The sequence below is a fragment of the Sinohyriopsis cumingii genome, unplaced genomic scaffold (genome assembly GCF_028554795.1).
Source record: "Sinohyriopsis cumingii isolate HCF-2022 unplaced genomic scaffold, ASM2855479v2 utg000198l, whole genome shotgun sequence".
Classification (NCBI taxonomy): domain Eukaryota; kingdom Metazoa; phylum Mollusca; class Bivalvia; order Unionida; family Unionidae; genus Sinohyriopsis; species Sinohyriopsis cumingii.
This window is the reverse complement of record NW_028315875.1, coordinates 3,113,385-3,135,219: the sequence shown is the minus strand read 5'-3', so window position 1 is coordinate 3,135,219 and position 21,835 is coordinate 3,113,385. Positions and strand designations below refer to the sequence as shown.

Sequence of the window (21,835 nt, the reverse complement as noted above, 5' to 3'; positions counted from 1 at the left end):
GTATTTACTTAAGAAGAAATATGACCTCTAAAACACAAAGAGATACGGCAAGCATGATTCGATTAAACACAACGATGTTTTCCTTCACGCCCGTGTAATTTAGAGTTTCAATCGTCTTTGAAGACAAACTTGGTCTCCTTTTGTAGGGCTTGAAATAATAAAAAAACTGAAAAATCTTAACACTTTGCTATAGATAATTTCATCAACAGACTAAACAACATAAATACCGTTACAACAATAGAAAGCCTTAAATCTTCTATCAAAAAGAAATGCATGGAAAAAAATTAAAGATTAACGATAACTAAACAATGAAACCGAATTTAACAAAGGCAATGACATGTGAAGAAATGCCTCTCACTTTGGAAAGGTAGGCGAATGTACTCTGTCATGCACCATCAACTTGAAAAAAATTATAAACAGAGAGAAACCTGAATTCAAAATTCAGTTGTTTCTTTTACTTCAAAATTGTTTCGTTTCTTTTTTCTTTTTTTTTGGAACAAATCTAAGCACTAATATAGTGTGGAAAAGGGAAAATGCACATACAAGCTTTGATATTTCTGAAAAAATGAGGGGATATTCCTAACGTTCATAACCACCTATATATGCTTGGACTTGTCTGTGACTTATCCACAAAACAAGATGTACATATTTCTGGTCAAGCTGCAAGTGTGTGCGTGTTTTTGAAAATGGTAAAAATGGGATATACAATTTTCTCGTGACACTTATAAAGTGAAGAGTCTGTGCAAGTGTCAAAAACCAAAGTCATATAAGTTTTGTATTTTGTACGGCTTGTAAAGATTTCCACTTTAGAAAATGTGAAATATCACAAGTTATTATCACAAACAGAAGTGGAACATAGGGGCTTGCAAGAAAGAAAATAACCCAGACAGTTGGTGTCATCAAGAGTGCTAGAGACGGTACCCGAACTTGCTTGCCTGCTTACTTGAATTAAAGTGATTTTCGCTCTAATGGAGCATATATCACTGGTTTAATAACGCACCGCGTGATTTTTAATTACTCCTGGGGAAGGAAAGAGAGCTTCATCTCCCAGGCTTTTATGTACTCACAGACTACTTTTAAATTTAGCCACTCAGGTGTAGGACTAACTAGTCCTTAACAACCTAACTGAAAGGCTTTAAACATGAGTGGGAATAGTCTCACCACACACTCATTTTTTCTGTCCGAGCGTGGTAAAGGAGGGAAAAGGTGCTCAAAAAGACAGCCATGGGTGTTAAGTACTCAACAAAACGCTAGCCTGTACTTATTTCAAATCAAGTCCCGTTTTTGCTAATGGACAGTAAAAAGTACCAATAATGTGTTAACCACTTGTGCAATTAGTTCAAATCTAACGAGACTGTTAAATTTCCTACTTCCTAACATATCTATCTAATATTAGTACTTAATGTAAATAAAAATAGCCATACTGATCTTATTTAAATCATTATGTCTAAGAGACATATACCAGTTTGGTCACTGTTAGGTTTAAAAAGTTAAGTTTGTTGCGGTGTTCCAATGGGTCAAGTTTGTTTCGAGAATAGTTTAGTCAAGGAGGGATACCAAGCCAAATATGGTTCCCCATTTAATAAAAAGCAATCTTTTGGAGCCCTAAAAAAGGCTGTTTTTCTGTTAGAAGGTAACACGTCTCTCTTTTGCTTTCACGTTCTTTCCCGCACTCCTAGTCTCATGATTCTTGATATCAGGAAATGCGTAGCCATGATGGGCGGCAATGTAAGCAGCGGCTTCTACCAGTTGACTGAGGGGGTATCCAGTGTAGGTTTGTCTGTAGAATTGGGGAAGAACTCTGACTCTAATCCCCATTGAGAAGGTCTTGGTTTAAAGGTGTCTAGAGATTTGTAGGCAACGTATTGTATTGCCCTAATAAACTGCCCTGCTTTGTTGACGTCATACAATGCTTGATCTATCCCCATTTCGGTGTACTTCTCAACGAGGGTCAGCGTCCCCCTCCTCCTCCTCAATTTCCTCTTCTGGTTCTGATACTAATTCTTTAGTTGAGGTAGATAGTTTCAAATCCGCTGCTATGGTGTCTGTCGCTGTTATTGTTGTTGTGGTTGTTCTTTCAGCTGAGATTGCCTGTAGTATCGGAGTGAGAAAAGAACGTTGTTGTTGTTGTAGGGTTTAACGCCATTTTTCAGCACGCGATAGGCTATACATGGCATTAATGGTGGAGGAAGAACCCGCGAAAACCCCGGACAGAACCACCGATCCACGAGAAGCTACTGGCAAGCTTTCTCACATACCCACATTAGCCGAATCCGAGACTCGAACCCACGCAGACAAAGGTGAGATGACAGTGATCCGTAACGGAGAGCGCTTTAGACCACTCGGCCACTCGGGGCCCCAGAAAAGAACGTAGTGCCTCCGATAATTACATTTGAGTTTGCCATACCGTTTGTCTAACATAATTGGCCCTTTGTTTTGCCACCACTCTTTCCGGGGCAGGTTGTTTGTTAGGTATAGTCGGCTGTTGACTAGATGTTATTTGTGTTCTCGAGGTGGGTGGAGTGCTAACTGGCTAGGTCTGCATTTCTTGCTCCCGCTACTGTTGCGTATATTTCTTCCCTCCACACCGAGTTCTGGGCCTAATTCTTTTAATTTCGTTGTACCCGAACTTACATTATCCATATTATCACCAAAAAAAAAAACGCACAGACCTAAAAGAAACACTCACTCACTTTTTTACAGAACATTACTATTTTTAAAATTTTGATAAGCGACGGAAACGAAGGACTTAGAGTCGCACTTTCTAACCAAGATAAAGAAATCATGTGCTGATAGACTCACTTCTGTATTTTTTCTTCTAACTGACTAACATATCATAGGCAATGGAATGTTATTTCTTTTGGAGAATATGGGGTAGCCCTGAATTTTTTTTTTTGGGAAGTTGAAGCTATGGCGATGGCTTAGGTTATAAGATGGCGGCCTCCTCTGACGACAGGCTTTCTCACAGGATAAGGTCTGCTTCTTCGGAAAAGAGAAGAAGAACTCTTTGGTGTCGATACAACTGTTGACAAAGCCTCTGTCAGGTTCATGCTGCTGCTGTTGCTGCTGTCTCTGCTGTTTATGAAGTCTGTACTTCTCCATCCATTCTTCTTTTTCCTTCTTGAATTCCTCCTTGAAGAGCTCTTCTTTCAGGTCTTCTGTGACTTTCAACATTATGATATTGTCTATCTCTTCAGGTCTCGGTATCAGACTTGTCATGACCCTATGCAAATTCACATAGGCTTCGTTCAACTTGGCTAATCTTGAGCACGTCTTCGTAGGAAGATAAGTTAACAATGGATGGTCAGACTGGAGACTGTCCCGTTTTTATTGTCAAAGCGCGGACGTGAAGGAAAACATTACTACACGGTTTTCGAGCCGGAACGTTCAAATAGTGTTATGGGAGGGATAGAGAGAAGTCAAAGAACATGAATCAAGATTCCTATAGCCAAACAAACCGCAAAGGCATTTTTTTCTTCAAAACACAACATTTTTTTATTCATACTAACAAACAACTATAACATTTTTAACAATAATCCAACAATATAACATCAAACATTTTTTTAAAATACCAAACATTTTTTTCAACTAACACATTATTTTGGACAGGGCTGACAACGTTGTTAATGAAAATGTGATTTCCATTGTTGGACGTCTATAGGCCATTGATGGACACTACGTTTCCTGGTTAGAGACAAAAGATAAGCATACTGGTCACAAAACCATCGATGTACTTTCACATCGTTTCTAGAAGAATGACGAGGATCAAAATGAGTCACTAAATGTTCTAAAGAATAGCCCAGGCTGCAATGATGCAGAAAATACACACAGTACTGTCCACACACCAAGGAATATGTGCCTTGTTATTTCACATTATTGAATCGTGTGGTCTGAGCATTTCTTCTCATAAAGTCAATGATATCGTCTTCCAAAGGGGGCAGTCCATAGGAATCAAAATATTCCACACATCCTTCTTGAGGAAAGTAGACGGCTACCCAGTGGGTTCCTGGGAGATGACTGTCGTCCGTGTTGATCACATAAGCTTGATGGTTTTGAGGTGTGCAATGAGGGAATTCATCTTTAGCACAGACGACAGGATTCCAAGAAGCAGTGTACAAACTGTGGTTCAAAAGTTAATAAAGTTCTCAGGTATCCATTTTTTGTTTTTTTCTTCTTCACAGGTAATGATAAGTGATCAATTCGATCCCGACTTTTTGCTTGAAAATGTCTGACAATTAACCGTTTCTTCGCCTTGTCTCCCAACTCTGATCCAACAGAGCTTCGATGCGATGGATCTCTTGAGTTGTTAATGGAGGACAATAATGTTCACGCAAGCCTTTATACCACTGTTGTAACACGTCTTCTTCCGAGATGAGACTCCAAGCTTCGTCCAGATATTCGTCCAATTTTTCTTCTTGACTCAGCATTAGGCATTTATCGTGTTGAATTTGACTGGGATGATCGTTATGATATCCATAGCAATCTTTCTTGATCAATTCCTTAATTTTTTTTCTGTCAAGACTATAGCATAACAGGAAAGTAAATGTGATTCTTGTTCTGGCTATCTAGACTTCATCATGATGACTTCTTCGTCTTTGTCTTGGGGTTCTCCTTCCTCAGGATCTTCACATTCCATGTCCAAAGAATCCCTACTATACAAACATTGATAAAAGTCTTCCATGACTTCTAATAGACTAGAATGACTTCTCTCAAACTGTTGGTTTATATCGTATTGTCCAATTCAGCATACAGGATGACGTTCACCGTATTATCTGCGCGTAGATTTTCTGCAAACTGAAATTCCACACGCATCTGGCCGGATTTTATAGGGTGAAAATGTCCCTCCTCGCTGTCTTGACTTACAATTCGTTAGAGAACCGTTTTCGAAAATGGAGTTTCACTGTAACTTTCCCTTTGGAGAATGGAATATTTTGTCCCAGATCTCCTTTTATAGCAATGTTGACAGTGTCTAAATACGACTTACTGACGGGCAAATAGTGAGGATGTACAAATTCACGGTGTACGTGATAGGTGTGTGCACCTTCCTGGTCATTGTTTGTGGTACTATCCACTTTGAAAGGAATGGCACGCAGTAAAGGAAGAGAGGTGTGTCCCACCACGTTGTACTCCACCACATCGGAAGACACAAAGATCAAATTAAGTCCTTGGTTCAGTTCTACCGGGTTTCCAAAAGCTCTGTAAAAATCCATATTACTTTTGATCTTGGGGCTCAAATTGTTTCCGACCATTTCAGCATGTCCACCCAAAATTTCAAACAAACTACTATTGAACCTGAGGGACAATGTGTCCGTATCTTGAAATTTGATCACGAGACGATGAGCCACTTTATGGTACTCAATCTTCACACTTTTTTGGATCTGTTCAGTGCTTTGCCAAAGGTTAAGTTGAACCTGTCCACAATAGTGTCCACCAAATGTTCACCACTAAAATAATAACCTGAAGGAATTTTCAAGGTGTAGATAATGAAGGCTGGATTGCTGGCTGGTCTTGTGTCCCCTAAAAACCCGATTTTATTGATTTCTTCCTCCAATTGGGCATTCAGGATTTCCACCTCGAAAGTGTTTTGCTTTTCGGTGATGTTTTTGATTTGTGTTGGGTGAATGATTTCCACTAAAGACACCTCCCAATGGGCTTCGTGATCTAACTGGATGGTCCTTGTTGCAAACTCAGATTGGCAATGGCTGCACCGATGACACAATACACCACGAAGGTTTGGCAGAAAAAGACGATTTGCGTTTTAGGCAAACGTTTTCCATACCACACCCACAAGGGTTGTGTTTGTAAATCTTGCAGAGAAGAATTGGGTGAAGGAGTGATCACAGTAGCTGAATCTGTGTGAAAGGGCATGATGGTCACTTCTTTTTATAGTGCGAAGCGTCGATGCAAGAATGAAAACTGGGTGGATATCCTTTCCAACGTACTTTGACTTCTTTGACACGTCGTTTGCCCACTTTACGATTTCTGCGTTTGACAATGCCTTTGATGTCGTACACGTCGTCTTTTTTGGTGACACGACTTGATTTGAAATAAGTACGGGCTAGCGTTTTATTGAGTACTTAACACCCATGGCTGTCTTTTTGAGCACCTTTTCCCTCCTTTACCACGCTCGGACAGAAAAAATGAGTGTGTGGTGAGACTATTCCCACTCATGTTTAAAGCCTTTCAGTTAGGTTGTTAAGGACTAGTTAGTCCTACACCTGAGTGGCTAAATTTAAAAGTAGTCTGTGAGTACATAAAAGCCTGGGAGATGAGGCTCTCTTTCCTTCCCCAGGAGTAATTAAAAATCACGCGGTGCGTTATTAAACCAGTGATATATGCTCCATTAGAGCGAAAATCACTTTAATTCAAGTAAGCAGGCAAGCAAGTTCGGGTACCGTCTCTAGCACTCTTGATGACACCAACTGTCTGGGTTATTTTCTTTCTTGCAAGCCCCTATGTTCCACTTCTGTTTGTGATAATAACTTGTGATACTTCACATTTTCTAAAGTGGAAATCTTTATAAGCCGTACAAAATACAAAACTTATATGACTTTGGCTTTTGACACTTGCACAGACTCTTCACTTTATAAGTATCACGAGAAAATTGTATATCCCATTTTTACCATTTTCAAAAACACGCACACACTTGCAGCTTGACCAGAAATATGTACATCTTGTTTTGTGGATAAGTCACAGACAAGTCCAAGCATATATAGGTGGTTATGAATGTTAGGAATATCCCCTCATTTTTTCAGAAATATCAAAGCTTGTATGTGCATTTTCCCTTTTCCACACTATATTAGTGCTTAGATTTGTTCCAAAAAAAAAGAAAAAAGAAACGAAACAATTTTGAAGTAAAAGAAACAACTGAATTTTGAATTCAGGTTTCTCTCTGTTTATAATTTTTTTCAAGTTGATGGTGCATGACAGAGTACATTCGCCTACCTTTCCAAAGTGAGAGGCATTTCTTCACATGTCATTGCCTTTGTTAAATTCGGTTTCATTGTTTAGTTATCGTTAATCTTTATTTTTTTCATGCATTTCTTTTTGATAGAAGATTTAAGGCTTTCTATTGTTGTAACGGTATTTATGTTGTTTAGTCTGTTGATGAAATTATCTATAGCAAAGTGTTAAGATTTTTCAGTTTTTTTATTATTTCAAGCCCTACAAAAGGAGACCAAGTTTGTCTTCAAAGACGATTGAAACTCTAAATTACACGGGCGTGAAGGAAAACATCGTTGTGTTTAATCTAATCATGCTTGCCGTATCTCTTTGTGTTTTAGAGGTCATATTTCTTCTTAAGTAAATACACGCATCAATAGACAGACAGATTGGGTCATCATCCTTGAGTTTCACTGTACTTTCGGTTCTTTACTTCATACAAGCCCCAAATTTATTAGTTTGAAAAAAAAAGATAACATGCCCCTCAATACTGTAACACGTCTGTTCTGACTCTACCGATGTGAGTGTGAGTGTTTATGTCGAAATGTTTAAGTGAGATATAAAAAAATGGTCAGCTTGAAAACGCGAACCAATACTGTGACACTCAGTATTTTGATGTGGTAAGAGGAAATGGTACAACACACACAAAGAGGGCTTGTAAGTTCACATTTCAGTCTGTCTGCACTGTAATGGTAACAACGCAAGAACATAGGGGTTATTATGCCACACAGTCCTAGAACAAAACAATGCATCACCCGTTGTAAGCCATTTCATTGGCTATACTTTTTTTCTTACCGCGTTCGCTTCGAATTGACTTGAGTAGCTATTCAGACAGTGACGAGAATGGCCATGCTTTACTGGGTCTATCCTATATTCGATTTATATAAAAAAATATTTTTAAAAATTAAACTAATGCACGAACAATCGTATCATGGGCGATCCCATGGAAATTGTGTCCGTCTTATTGCAAAATACATCAACATTTAATTTAACCGTGCAGATCGCTAGAACAAACCTCTGATAATATACATTTTGAAAAGTGTTGTGTGACACGGATCGCCATTGTCGCTTGGTGTCTGCTTTCTTCTTCGAAAAGAGATCGTTTCGTCTTGACTATACAAATTTAATTTGACTAAGTTTTACGCACTACTTGAACTCATACATTTACGTTGTAGGTGTAAGCCGTCGTTCTCAGTTTTCTGGAAGTTCGTTTTTGCTTTTCTCAGATGTGATACTATTTTTTATGGACCGAACGAAATTTCTTTTGGCGTGAATCAGGACTCGTGGTTTTGTGGCATAATTGGAGAGCATTGATTAAAGCTCAGTTATGTCGTCTTCGAAATCGCTGACACGGATTTGAACTAACACTTCAGGTTTTGTGTGAGGCGATACGGTACATCATTGCTTTTTACTTCCTCAATGAAATCGTTTCATCTTATTGCAAAATTACATTTGACTAGGTTTCATACGCAGCAGGTCCCTGTATATAAGGAGAGTGTCTTAGCGTCAGAGTATTCATTCCGCTCTCAAACGATCAAGAAGATGGAAGAATCAGCACAGATCGACCTGCTGGTCAAATATTTGCTAAAAGTCATACGAAAGCATAATTCACATGCGAAAGTGGCAACAAAACTTACTCTTTTGGTCGTTGATTTGATGAGGGTCATACGAAAGTGTGTAAGTGCTAATGAAGTTTGCTATATCTGCAAAGGTAAATGGGTATTTGTCTCCAGAATACCTGCTTCATCTAAGAAAGAGAGACAAAAGTCAAGATACCTAATATCGTTGTCAGGAGAAAGGACATTGGAATTCAGAGTGCCCTACGAGAAAAGAGAAGAAACAAAAACAAGACGAAACAGAGAAGAGGGATTCAGAAGAAGAAGAAATTGAAGATGATGAAGAACTTGTACCAGTAAAGACATGGAAATGGAAAAATTGACAATGTGAGCCGATGCGTTGGCCCTGATGTGAAATTTCATACTACCTTCTAAAAGAGAATAGACCAGAAAGAAAACGTAAGTGTCTCTTGGTCTTGACATTGTATAATAAGGATGGCGTGTTTTGTTTTTACTCACACTTTATGAAATTGTGCTCTTTCACCTCTCTCTATCCCTCTGGATCATGTTTTAGTTAGAATTGAAATGGAAGGTTGTTTTCCTTAACGCACGCTCTTTAGGCATGCAAGTCGGTAAACAATAGTCAGTCTATTCATCCATCATTTTGTGTCTTGATGTTTCCTAAATCACACACTGATGCCATAAAATAACGGGTTAAATGGATTTTGTAGTGTTGGGAGTGGGGGGTGGGGTGTAGGTGTTTGGCAGAGTTGGTCATTGCAGGTGAGGGCTTAGGTGCTTTCAAAAACTTTTTCTTCTTCACTCTGTGTTGATAGTATATTTGGGGTTTGTATGCGTTCGCGTACGTTTGTGTGGATAGTTTATTTGGGGTTTGTATGCGTTCGCGTACGTTTGTGTGGATAGTTTATTTGGGGTTTGTATTATCTCCCTTCTGTGTTGAAAGTATATTTGGGGTTTGTATGCGTTCGCGTACGTTTGTGTGGATAGTTTATTTGGGGTTTGTATTATCTCTCTTCTGTGTTGATAGTATATTTGGGGTTTGTTTTTCCTCTTCCCTCTGTGTGTGCGTGTGTATGTGTGTGTGTGCGTGTTCGCGTACGTTGTGTAGATAGCATATTTGGTTGTTTTTTTCTTGTTCCTCCCGAGTGTGGATAGCATATTTGGGGTTTGTATGCGTTAGCGACGTTGTGTGGATAGTATATTTGGGGTTTGTATGCGTTCGCGTACGTTTGTGTGGATAGTTTAGTTGGGGTTTGTATTATCTCCCTTCTGTGTTGATAGTATATTTGGGGTTTGTATGCGTTCGCATACGTTTGTGTGGATAATTTATTTGGGGCTTGTATTATCTCCCTTCTGTGTTGATAGTATATTTGGGGTTTGTTTTTTTCTCTTCCCTCTGTGTGTGTGTGTGTGTGTGTGTGTGTATGTGCGTATGTCTGCGCGCGTACGTTGTGTGTGAGTGTGTGTGTGTGTGTATTGGTCTCTGTTTGTCCCTATAAAGACTCACTTTATCCCTATCAGATACACTCTACCTACCTACCTGCAGTAGCGTGTATTCAGGTCAGCCACTTGCAACACTATTGACATTTATCCCCTAGTGTTCAGTACAGTGACGTCACTGACGCTGGAAATTTCGAGACTATAAATATGGACTTGGGGATTTCCATAGGTTGTAGCTATACATATGTACTAGAGTTCATAAACAGGAATGTCACTCAAGCTGAGGCTATAAAAAGATAGTGGGATTTTCCAAAGGAATAACCCACAAGTTGTAGTATAAATAGATAGTGGGATTTCATATGAATTTTAGCTGATTATAGCTATAAATAGATACATGGGTGTTTATCCACGATCGTCACACAAGTTGATATTGTAAGAAGTTACTAATTTTATCCTTTTCAGTCTAAACCATTGTAACTTAATTTTCGGGGATATGTTTATTTTCCTTTAAATTCTGGGACAATTTCGTCATTTTAGCGTTACTTTTAGTCACATCCGTTTTGTCGTTGAACATTTCCTTGATTATAGCTATTTATAGCATCATTACAAATATGCAAATTTTTGAACACCCCAGCAAGATTTCAGGTCTTGGTAATGCTTTATATATAAATCTCACGCTTGTACTAGTGTATGTATGTCTCTGTCTCTGTTGTGTTTGACCCTCTACCATCATTGTCCCTAGACAGTCCCACCATGTTCAATTCCCCTTGACGCTATACAGACTCACCATGTTCAATTTCCATATGTTAAATTCCCTTGTCCCCAGAGTGACCCAGGGTTTTTTGCCCATGTTAAATTTCCATTGCCCATGGTAAAATTCCCTTGTCGCTAATCTTACCCAGGGTTTCTTGCCCATGTTAAATTTCCATTGTCGCTAATCTTACCCAGGGTGGTTAATGTTAAATTTCCATTGTCGCTAATCTTACCCAGGGTGTGTTTTAATGCTAATTCCCATTGTCGATAATCTCACCCCATATACTACTTATGTACATAAGTAAGCAAGCAAAACAAACGAATGAACAAGCAAACAGATACACACTCATACAAACAGACAGAAGCGTAAAACATATTTACAGTTTTAATAATGATTAATTATCATCTTATTAATGATCATGTCGTATATGGTAAATTAATTATATAGTACAAGTCATTGTTCTGCTTTTTTCTTGAATGCAGGGGGTAAATATGCAAATGTAGTTTTCAGCTTTTCTGTTCTCTCCACAGGCGAGAAATCTCCATACAAATAGGTGTTTAGATAACAACAGGTACCTTTTTGATGGTCCGGTAACTTTATTTGCCGAAGTATGTCATTACAAATTAGCAGAACAGGTAGGTATGTCGTTGTAATTGATCAACTATTACTTCTACTACTACTTCTATAACTACTATATAAACATACTTCCCTTGTTCCATGATCTGAAATTTAACTTATATTGTAACTTTCATTCCCCTAAAAATACAGTATTTACTTTAGTCCATGCGCATACCTATATGTGTCCCTTACTACGTCCGATTATTCTGACAATGCATGCTATCATATTTATGCAACTGGTTTTTGATTGAAATTAAAAGGTTGTTTATATTTTTTAATCGCCATAGCCTATAGCTAGCCACATAAGAGTTTTATTCTCTCTCTAGCAAATCTGTTGGATTTATTGTCGTATACGATTAGATTACACATCCTTGTCATGTCAATGCCATCACATAAATAGGCGAGTATCGATAACCATACCTATAGGCAATATCAATATATTGTCGCTGCTGTAGATACTCCATGCTTCTCGTGCCAATTCCGATCAAGCGAAGTCAATTTTAAAGTAAGATAAAAACAGCAATGCTGAAAGGGTTCATGTGTATTATGTACTCAACTCTTAATTTCACATGGTCTTCGTTGAGCCACTCGGAACTATTTTATTCGCAAATGTCAAGTCCACCGAAACTCAGAAAAGACTGGTTTAGCTTGAGAAACTGGGGATGGGGGTGGGTAAGATTCCTGGGAAAATATTTCCGACCCTCAAGCAGGTTGACAAATACATTCTTGCTCTGGTTGATGAATAACCATTATCTAGTCCGAATTAGTCGCTTTACTTATACGGCGACTTAGTTTAATAATCCAATTAACCAGGACACTGAACAAGTATTTAAAGATATGCAAATCTATGACAATAAAGACATCTGTTTCACATGCAAAACGTGGAACAGTTTTAGTAAGCTTTTTCGTTTAATAAATTTTACAATTTCATTTTTATTACTCTCTTTGCTATGAGATACACAGCACAGTGTTAAAAAATCAATCTAATCGATTAGCATTGATCCCAGACACTTTGTGTCAAAACTGCTATGGACATTTAACAGATACAAATGCATTTGAGCTACTAGAGTCCATAAGCGGACTTCATGCTACTTTCAAATGGAAACTGTTGTCGGAATAATCAGTAACAAGCTTGTAATCCATCCAACTAAAACATATATCTTTAATAAGGCTAACATTCCATGAACCCATAAAGACACTCAAGAAATAATCACGGGAACAATACAGGCTTGGTTGATAATGGATCCGAAGAAGGAAAAAGATACATCTGGATTTTAGAGTGCCTATATCTCTGTGTGTGTGTGTGTGTGTTTTGAAAGCTTTCAAATTTTATTATGTATCTGGATCACGTAATGTTTAATAATGGGGAAAATTGTCCTCGGATGAAATTAGCTCACCGCTAAAAGGTTCTGTCTGATTAAAGTAGGGATAGATCGGAGTATCAGAAGTAATAATAATGCGCAGTCTATTTCAACTGCTAAAGAGACACTGTTGCCATGTTCTTTGAGAAATTAAACAAACTAAGCTGTAACTGAGATGTCAACATCACGATAAGATTTCAGCAGTATCATGCTGTATGTGGTTATAGAATATTTTATTCCATAGTGATTTCGTAATGAAAACTGGCAGAATTGTTGGCTACAACACTAGCAACATTTAGAAAATAACTAGACAATATATTAGAATAATTCATCACTGCTTGAAATACAAAAAAACAAGAATACTCTTCGAACAGCAGATAATCCGTTCATAACCATTCACTCACAGATAGACAACGAAATAGAGGAACATACAGGGGATAGAGCTAAATAGATATTTAGGACGCAACCGCATTTAGTTTAACGATAATGATTATAAAACAATCATTTCTAGTCATAATGATGGTTGCAGAATTGTGCTTAATTTAATTTGCAACTATTTTATTATCATTCTTGTTGCCGTGTCTGATCAAAACTGCAAATAACAGGCCAAGCGGCAAAAAGACACGATTAGAGAAGAATAAAGAAATCTGCCCATTACAATGCCAGTGATGCTAGGAAACCCCGCTACTGGTGTTTTGGATAACTGAAACAAATAGTTGAAAATATTTTGCACGACTTGTTTAACATTGTTCACAAATTTCTCGGTACTATATATATACACAATATCATCAAAACGATATTCCTTTTCCAACCCTATTAACGATTTTACCACATTTGCTGTAGGCATGCTAAAATTACTACATTGACGCCTAGAACTCAATGATAACGACAACTGCGACATTTTGTTTTAATTAACTGCGATATTTTGTGTTTAATTAATAAAGACTATTTCAGGTTATACATTAATGGTAACTTTCATAAATGCATCACACTTTACAAAGCAAGATAAAACACCACAGAGCGGTAATCATCCGACACGTCACTGTGTTATACTCAGAACTGTAACAACGGAATACCATACCCTACTTATCCGCAAAAAGTTAAATAGAAACGTATTTTCTTGCGCAACATTCCGTGAAAATACCAACACATAACTATTATTTGATATTTTAAATGGTTTATTTGAAGGAGCCTAGTATCATATGTTATGTATCACATAATAGTTTTGTGTGGTAATACACACCATCGTTGTATGTGGTATTATATTTCATAGTTGTATGTGGTATTACACTTCATATTTGTATGTGGTATTACACTTCATATTTGTATGTGGTATTACAATTCATAATTGTATGTGGTATTGTACTTCATAGTTGTATGTGGTATTACACTTTATAGTTTTATGTGGTATCACGCTTTATAGTTGTATGTGGTATCACTCTTTATAGTTTTATGTGGTATCACACTTCATAGTTGTATGTGGTATTAAACTTCATAGTTGTATGTGGTATTAAACTTCATAGTTGTATATGGTATTACACTTTATAGTGGTAAGTGGTATTACTCTTCATAGTGGTATGTGGTATTACATTTCATAGTTGTATATGGTATTACAAATAAAAGCTGCATGTGGTACTACACGTCATCATTTGTATGTGGTATTACACTTATAGTTCTATGTAGTATTAACTTTATAGTTGTATGTGGTATTGCACTTCATAGTTGTATGTGGTTTTACATTTTATAGTTGTATTTGGTATAACACATCATAGCTGTATGTGGTATTACACTACATCATTGTATGCTTTCTTACACTTCATAGTAGTTGTTGTTGTTGATGTTGTAGGGTTTAACGTCATTTTTCAGCACAAGATAGGCTATACATGGCTGTCAGTATAATTGGTGGAGGAAGAACCCTGGCAAACCCCGGGAAGAACCACCGACCCACGAGAAGCTACTGGCAGGCTTTCTCACGTACCAACGTTAGCCGAGGCTGAGACTCGAACTCACATCACGCTTCATAGTTGTATGTGGTATGACGCTTCACAGTTGTATGTGGTATCACACTTTATAGTTGTATGAGGTATTACACTTTATGGTGGTATTTGGTATTATACGTACTAGTGGTATATGTTGTTGCGCTACATCGTTGGATGTTTTATTACACTTCATATCTGCATGTGGTATTACGCTTCATCGTTGTATGTGGTATTACTATTACAAGTGGTATGTGGCACTTCATTTCATAGGTATATGTGGTATTACAGTTCATATTTGTAAATGGTATTTCACTTGATAGTTGCATGTGGTATTGCACTTCATCATTGTATGCGGTATTACACTTCATGGTTGTATGTGGTATTACACTTCATAGTTGTATGTGGTATTACACTTCATAGTTGTATGTGGTATTACACTTCATCTTTGTATGTGGTATTACACTTCATAGTTGTATGTGGTATTACACTTCATAGTTGTATGTGGTATTACACTTCATGGTTGTATGTGGTATTACACTTCATAGTTGTATGTGGTGTTACACGTCTTAGTGACATGTGGTATGAAACTTTATAGTTGCATGTGTTTGTTACACTTCATAATTGTATGTGGTATTACACTTCCTAATTGTATGTGATAATTCAGTTTATAGTTGTATGTGGTATTACACTTCATAGTTGTATGTGGTATTGCACTTCATATGTGTACGTGATATTACACTTTATATGTTATGTAGTATTGCACTTCATGGTTGTATGTGGTATTACACTTCATAGTTCTATGTGCTATTACATTTGATAGTTGTATGTGGTATTACACTTCATAGTTGTATGTGGTATTACACGTCATCGTTGTGTGCGGTATTACACGTCATCGTTGTATGTGGTATTACAGCTCATAGTTGTATGTGGTATTACACTTCATAGTTATATATGATATTGCACTTTATAATTGTATGTGGCATTACACTTCATAGTTGTATGCGAAATTACATTTTAGAGTTGTATGTGGTATTACACTTCATAGATGTATGTGGTATTACACTTCATAGTTGCATGTGGTAATACACTTCATAGTTGTATGTGGTATTACACGTCATCGTTGTGTGCGGTATTACACGTCATCGTTGTATGTGGTATTACAGCTCATAGTTGTATGTGGTATTACACTTCATAGTTGTATGTGATATTGCACTTTATAATTGTATGTGGCATTACACTTCATAGTTGTATGCGAAATTACATTTTAGAGTTGTATGTGGTATTACACTTCATAGATGTATGTGGTATTACACTTCATAGTTACATGTGGTAATACACTTCATAGTTGTATGTGGTATTGCACTTTATCTTTTTATCTAATGTTGAACATTCTGGAAGGATAAAGTTTGAACTAGATCTAGATTTGTTTGGAAAAGAATACAGGAACTATATGTGATTATGTTTTCATAATCTTTCATGTAAAACAGAGGGATGAAGATGTAATAGATATTGGCCATAAACATCGGCAGCTACTCTTGAACTTTTAACAGGACACTCATAAACTTTTCTTTATAAAACATTATTAGGATGAGAGAGTTCAAAAGCTTAAGCATAGAACAAAATCCCCAAAACCCTCCACTGAATGACGGATTATCGCTTTGACTGCAAAGTAGTCGAGTCAATACATGGAAGTGTGTTTAAGTTGTCGATTAATATGTTCTCGTCGTATCCAGACAGATTAAATATATGTTCTCGTCGTATCCAGACAGATTAAACATATGTTCTCGTCGTATCCAGACAGATTAAACATATGTTCTCGTCGTATCCAGACAGAGCAACATTATTTTGCCTACGGTTTTATATCTCATGATGGTAAGGTCTTATTACGTCATTCTCTTGTCAGTTACAGTTAGTGTAAAAACCTTTTTTTGTAAGTGTTCTGTTTTAATTATTTTCCATCACATATTTCAATATCCATTTACAAACCTTTTTACATTGTCAGTTTCTAAACGACAGAACTTTCTTATCAATCCACAACATTTTTTAATACTAGAACACCATACATATTATCTTTACAAAGGCCGAAAACTTTCTTATTTGTTTTAGGAAAACCAGCTGTCTTATCGTTCTTGTAATCACCTTAATCGTTAAACTGGTTTTATAATTTATTGCATTCAAAAAATACTCATCTATACAAGAATACGTAATGAGTCTATCGTCACAGAGTTGCGTAAGCATAACGTAAAGAAAAGCATATATCTATATATTTACCAAGCGTTAATACTGCAAATATTTCATAAATGGTATGTAAATTTTCTTTAAACTGACTAACACTAGGTCTTTGTGTTTAATGGAGCTCCTCGCAAATTATAAATCCATTTGATATCTGATTAAATTATTTAATATTCTTTGAATTATTGTATTATACTTTACCTATTACGAATGTTTCCCATTGCATTGTAATACTGTTATGGGTCTAGATTTGAATTATCCTGAAGACGTTTTTGAACGTCTCAAATGTGACTCATAAATAAAGTATTATTGTGCCAGTAGTAGTGGTGAATGTCATGTCGTGATTGCGGTTTGAAATAACATATGTGTAATCATCGTTTATTATCCCTTATCCATAAAGACTATAATAACAATTTCGTGATTGGTGATATTCTTGTACATTTGTTCTCAATCATCTTCAAAGTTAAATATTTTCTAGTTTTTATTCAACCTTTGAAAACATTTGTTGGCTGCTGTGAATTTATTACAATTAGACTTTCTGCAAGTTGTCTTAATGAGTCTCCCATGAAACAAAAACTGTATAGAAAGCAGGTTGTCCTTGTAACGACTACCTATTTATCTTTTGATACATATTTATATTTCTAATTTTGGTCTATTCATTCAATCAACGTATTTTCAGTTCGGAACACAGATGAGGGAGAGGTAATTGTCTTCATTCCGAGTTGGATATTTTAGAATTATTTTGTTTTATACAGTTCTTATAGTACTACTTATTCAGTAGAAATTTTTATGAACCTGCTTACACCTTTTTATAAATATGCTTCCTGTTGTTTCATCTAACCAATAGGCTTCCCACCCGAACATTGTAATCATTCATTTCCTTCTTGTAGTTTTCCAAAAATGTATAAGATATTATTTCTTCCTGATATCATTGTGTCATATTTACGTTTTATAGATTGTAAGTCCTTCATGTTTCGGGTTTTTATTTTTGTTTATTGAGACTCGTTGAGGAAATAAACTGGCGAGACAGTAAACCTGTCCTCTTGAGCACATTTATAACATTCTTCCATTAATATTCGAGATATAATTTCGTAATTTTTCCTAACTAAGATAATTATCGTACTCTTTACATTTCGCTGGCACATATTGTTTTATCATGTATTCTTTAATTCTTCAATCTTCTACAAGTCATCTTGTTTGTCACACATGGACATCTTCTCCTCATCAAATATACCATTAATTATTTTTTTCCATTAAGTCTTACAAATTATAGACAGACTAAATGCAAAGTCTCCTCTGTAAAATGAGATAGGCGCTCTTTTGGAAAGATAGGTATACAATTTGAACCCAAAATTAATTAAGTCCATACTGCATATCCATTTGTGTCTTTCTTTTTTGTTGCTTTCTTTGACTGATGTTATATCTATTGAACTGTCATGATTGTTATATTTAGCTGTATGTAGTTCCAATATATATATATATATATATATATATATATATATATATATATATATATATATATATATTGAAATTTGAACTTTTTCCTTGTGTAAATTAGTCCAATAATCTGCAGTTCAATTGTTTTAATCTCTTTCCTCTGCAGAGGGTTCCGTTTCTTAGCAAGTAGACCAAAAGTATTGAAAGTATTTTTTTCTCTATCAACTCATTAGATTGGCATTCCAACATTATTTTCCTTCGATGAACTGTATGTTTTATTGTTTTAATTCTTCGCAAATACCCGTAAATGCATTATTTATATCATCCTCCTTTCTCGAATTTACTTTCATAACCCATGCTTCTATGTAGAAATTATATATCACAGTCAAGATGTAATTATGTCCCTTATTATTATTTCGGTGTGCTTGCGTGCGAATACTTTTCGAATCAATATAGTTATCATAAACTATTTGATATGAAAATATGTTTTCCTATAGTGCGGTGGATGGGATATTCCTATCCTTTATATTCCCTCTATTTATCTTCTTCTGATCTTGTTTGATATGACACATTGATTCTGCTTTAACATTATTGTTGCATTTATAAAGAGTGATATTATTATTACTTAAAAGATTTTAAAGAATATATAATATAATATAATATAATATAATATAATATAATATAATATAATATAATATAATTTGATATAATATAATATAATATAATATAATATAATATAATATAATGTAATATAATATATGTACACACAGATATATATATATATATATATATATATATATATATATATATATATATATATATATATATATATATATATATATACACTGTATGGTCATCTATGTAAAAGTAAGAAGCAATCCAAAAGGCTTTGTGAAACTTAACGAAGGATTTAATTATCTAAGTGATAAATGAAAATGTGAAGAACTTACGGTATTATTAAGTGAATCCAGAATATTCTTGATCAAGCTCTATGACAGTTCTAAATGAATAAAAAGATCTGTATAAATTTAAAAACCGGAAGTATGCTGGTCTGCCAAGAATCGTGACGGTGTCGTACTTATCCTTGTTGTAATAGAACTAAATAGAGTTATTGTTTTATTCATTTAGTTTAGGCCCTTTAACAGTATTGAGTTTGGAACACTCATTCCTGAAATTAATACTTGGCTCTGGTAAGGAATTGAAAGTACACGTTTCAAACACACGTACGTCCAGAAAATGCCGCGCCTCATATCTTTTCCTCAACACAGAAGCTGTTATCCAGATTTCAACTATACTGATAGATATAGGTTTGATAATAAGCACCCAGAAATTAAAAGTTATTTAACTTTTAATTTCATGGTATTTGGATAGGTTTACTAAGGAAACTGAATTAGTACCGTGAATCTTACAGCCTAATTCATGTTTTCTCATTCAGTTTTCATATGATTTTATCTGTAGACTACACTTACGTAAAGGCATTTTTCTAATATGTTGGAGTTCCAAAGGTCAAAGATTATAGCAATTGGATATTAACTTGTGATTGTGCTTACTGCAGCTCCCACCCTCACCCCACCCTACCCCTGATGTTATCAACTTTCAAAGCATATTATCCTTATGAATGATTTCTATTAAATTCAGAATTGAATTTGTCGATTATTTACTGAGTTATTGTGTTTGATAAATTCTAATAATGAGGTAAGATTTAAGTTTAACTGGACCATTTCCAACAGCAATTATTTTGTTTATATTATCATTTTACCCACTTATGAAAAAATATACGTTAATATAGCGAAGAGAGTTATAAATAAGACTTTCAGAGCCATTAATGTACCGCGCTAATTGCTTCCATGTTTACTGTACTTAATTGATTTTGAAAAGTGTATCTTTTAGATGGCTGGCTGGATAGATAGATAGATAGATAGACAAATAGATAGGTAGATACTAAAAGAGATATACTAATGTTATATATATATATATATATATATATATATATATATATATATATAATGTATACTGTGTAGTTCACTTTTGATCCGTGACTGAGGGTGGTTTTTTTTGCATAACTGACTTTTGTTCCTTTTTAACAAAAAAATATTTGCCTCAATCTGAGTTCAATGCCTATCCTTATTTACGGAGAATGATCCGGAACAGAACTGGTCTACAATTTGGTAAAAAAATTCCATCGGAAATTTTGGTTTTACAAGTCAAGTGAAATTAATACATAAAGCAGAGGAGATAAACAATTATTCATTCAAGTTTGAAGTCTATTCTCTAGAATCAATTACTCTTGTGTTCAAATATAATTAGCAGGGAATTATTTATTCAAATCATTCATTAGAATGACAAAGTTCTCATTGCCTTTTTGGACTAAAACACTACTTTGTGATTATCGTGAATTCATCTAAAACATATGCAAATTATATTATTGTGATAAATCAAGACTATTATTACATTAGTACTGACAAGAACATTTTTACTTCTTAACATTCAAGACAAATGGAATTCATTCAGAACATTCAAAAGTTTTGGAAATTTGATAGAACATTTATAATTATTTGGGATTTAATTCACAATAAGTTTCTCTTAAATTTTCATGTGTTCTAGGGAAATATATTATTTATTGATCTTATTAAACTTGTTGGTTTGGCTTCTTTCTGTTACATAGTTTAAGACTGCATAGTCGTAACACTAATAATTCCTAGAAATATCATACGATATATAAAGACGATCAGACGGACTGACGGACACGCATAAAGAGTCAATAAAAAACAGACGAACAAACTGACATAATTGAATGTATTATCTCCGCAAATGAGCTGGTATACTGAACAATAACTTACGAAAGGACTCATTGTTTATCGGAAACAATATGACATTTACCGGTGAAGTTGTACTTGCTCAAAAGTAATTGTCACTGTGATATTTACAGTGCTGGACCGACATAAAATGTCACAATGACAGCAGCTGTCACAAATTATTAAATTTATTGGCAAAACAGCTTTTAGAGCCGCCAATAAATATTACATTATAACATTTACTTGCTAAATTGCACCCATCACTGATAAATTTCACTTGTGATATTTTGCTGGCGTCTGTATAATTTGCATGGGTTACAAAGGATCTTCCCCATCCGTCCCTGTTTGAGATTAAAATATAAAACGAGCTTGAAATATTTAAAACATTGTGTAATAATGTCATGTATCAATCTTAACCGGTGGTTTTGGGGTTATGACCTCTGGCTCAAGTCCAAGAAAGGGGGTGGATGTGCAAAGAGACATGTGGTAGGTACAGGGTAAGATTATAATCTATGTCAAAAGTACCAAAATATTATTTTGTTACTTATTTCGTACATTAAATATTAAACTGCATGCCCATTTGATAGTATGATTGTTATATAGATTAAAGCCTGGTTGGTTTCTAGAGAGAACTGATAGCAATGAGGAAATTAAACTGTTTTCCATTATAATTGCACATTACACATACGATTTGAAATAA

General features: G+C 35.3%; 1 protein-coding gene across 1 annotated transcript in view; it reads left to right on the top strand.

Annotated features, from left to right (window-relative positions):
* Positions 1-21,835, top strand: part of LOC149774584 (polypeptide N-acetylgalactosaminyltransferase 1-like) — a 105,369-nt gene that overhangs the window by 63,962 nt on the left and 19,572 nt on the right. The window contains exon 8 of the mRNA XM_089945026.1: positions 11,244-11,348. Within this exon, the coding sequence (XP_089801152.1) occupies positions 11,244-11,348 (105 nt within the window). The remainder of the gene's footprint in view (positions 1-11,243; positions 11,349-21,835) is intronic.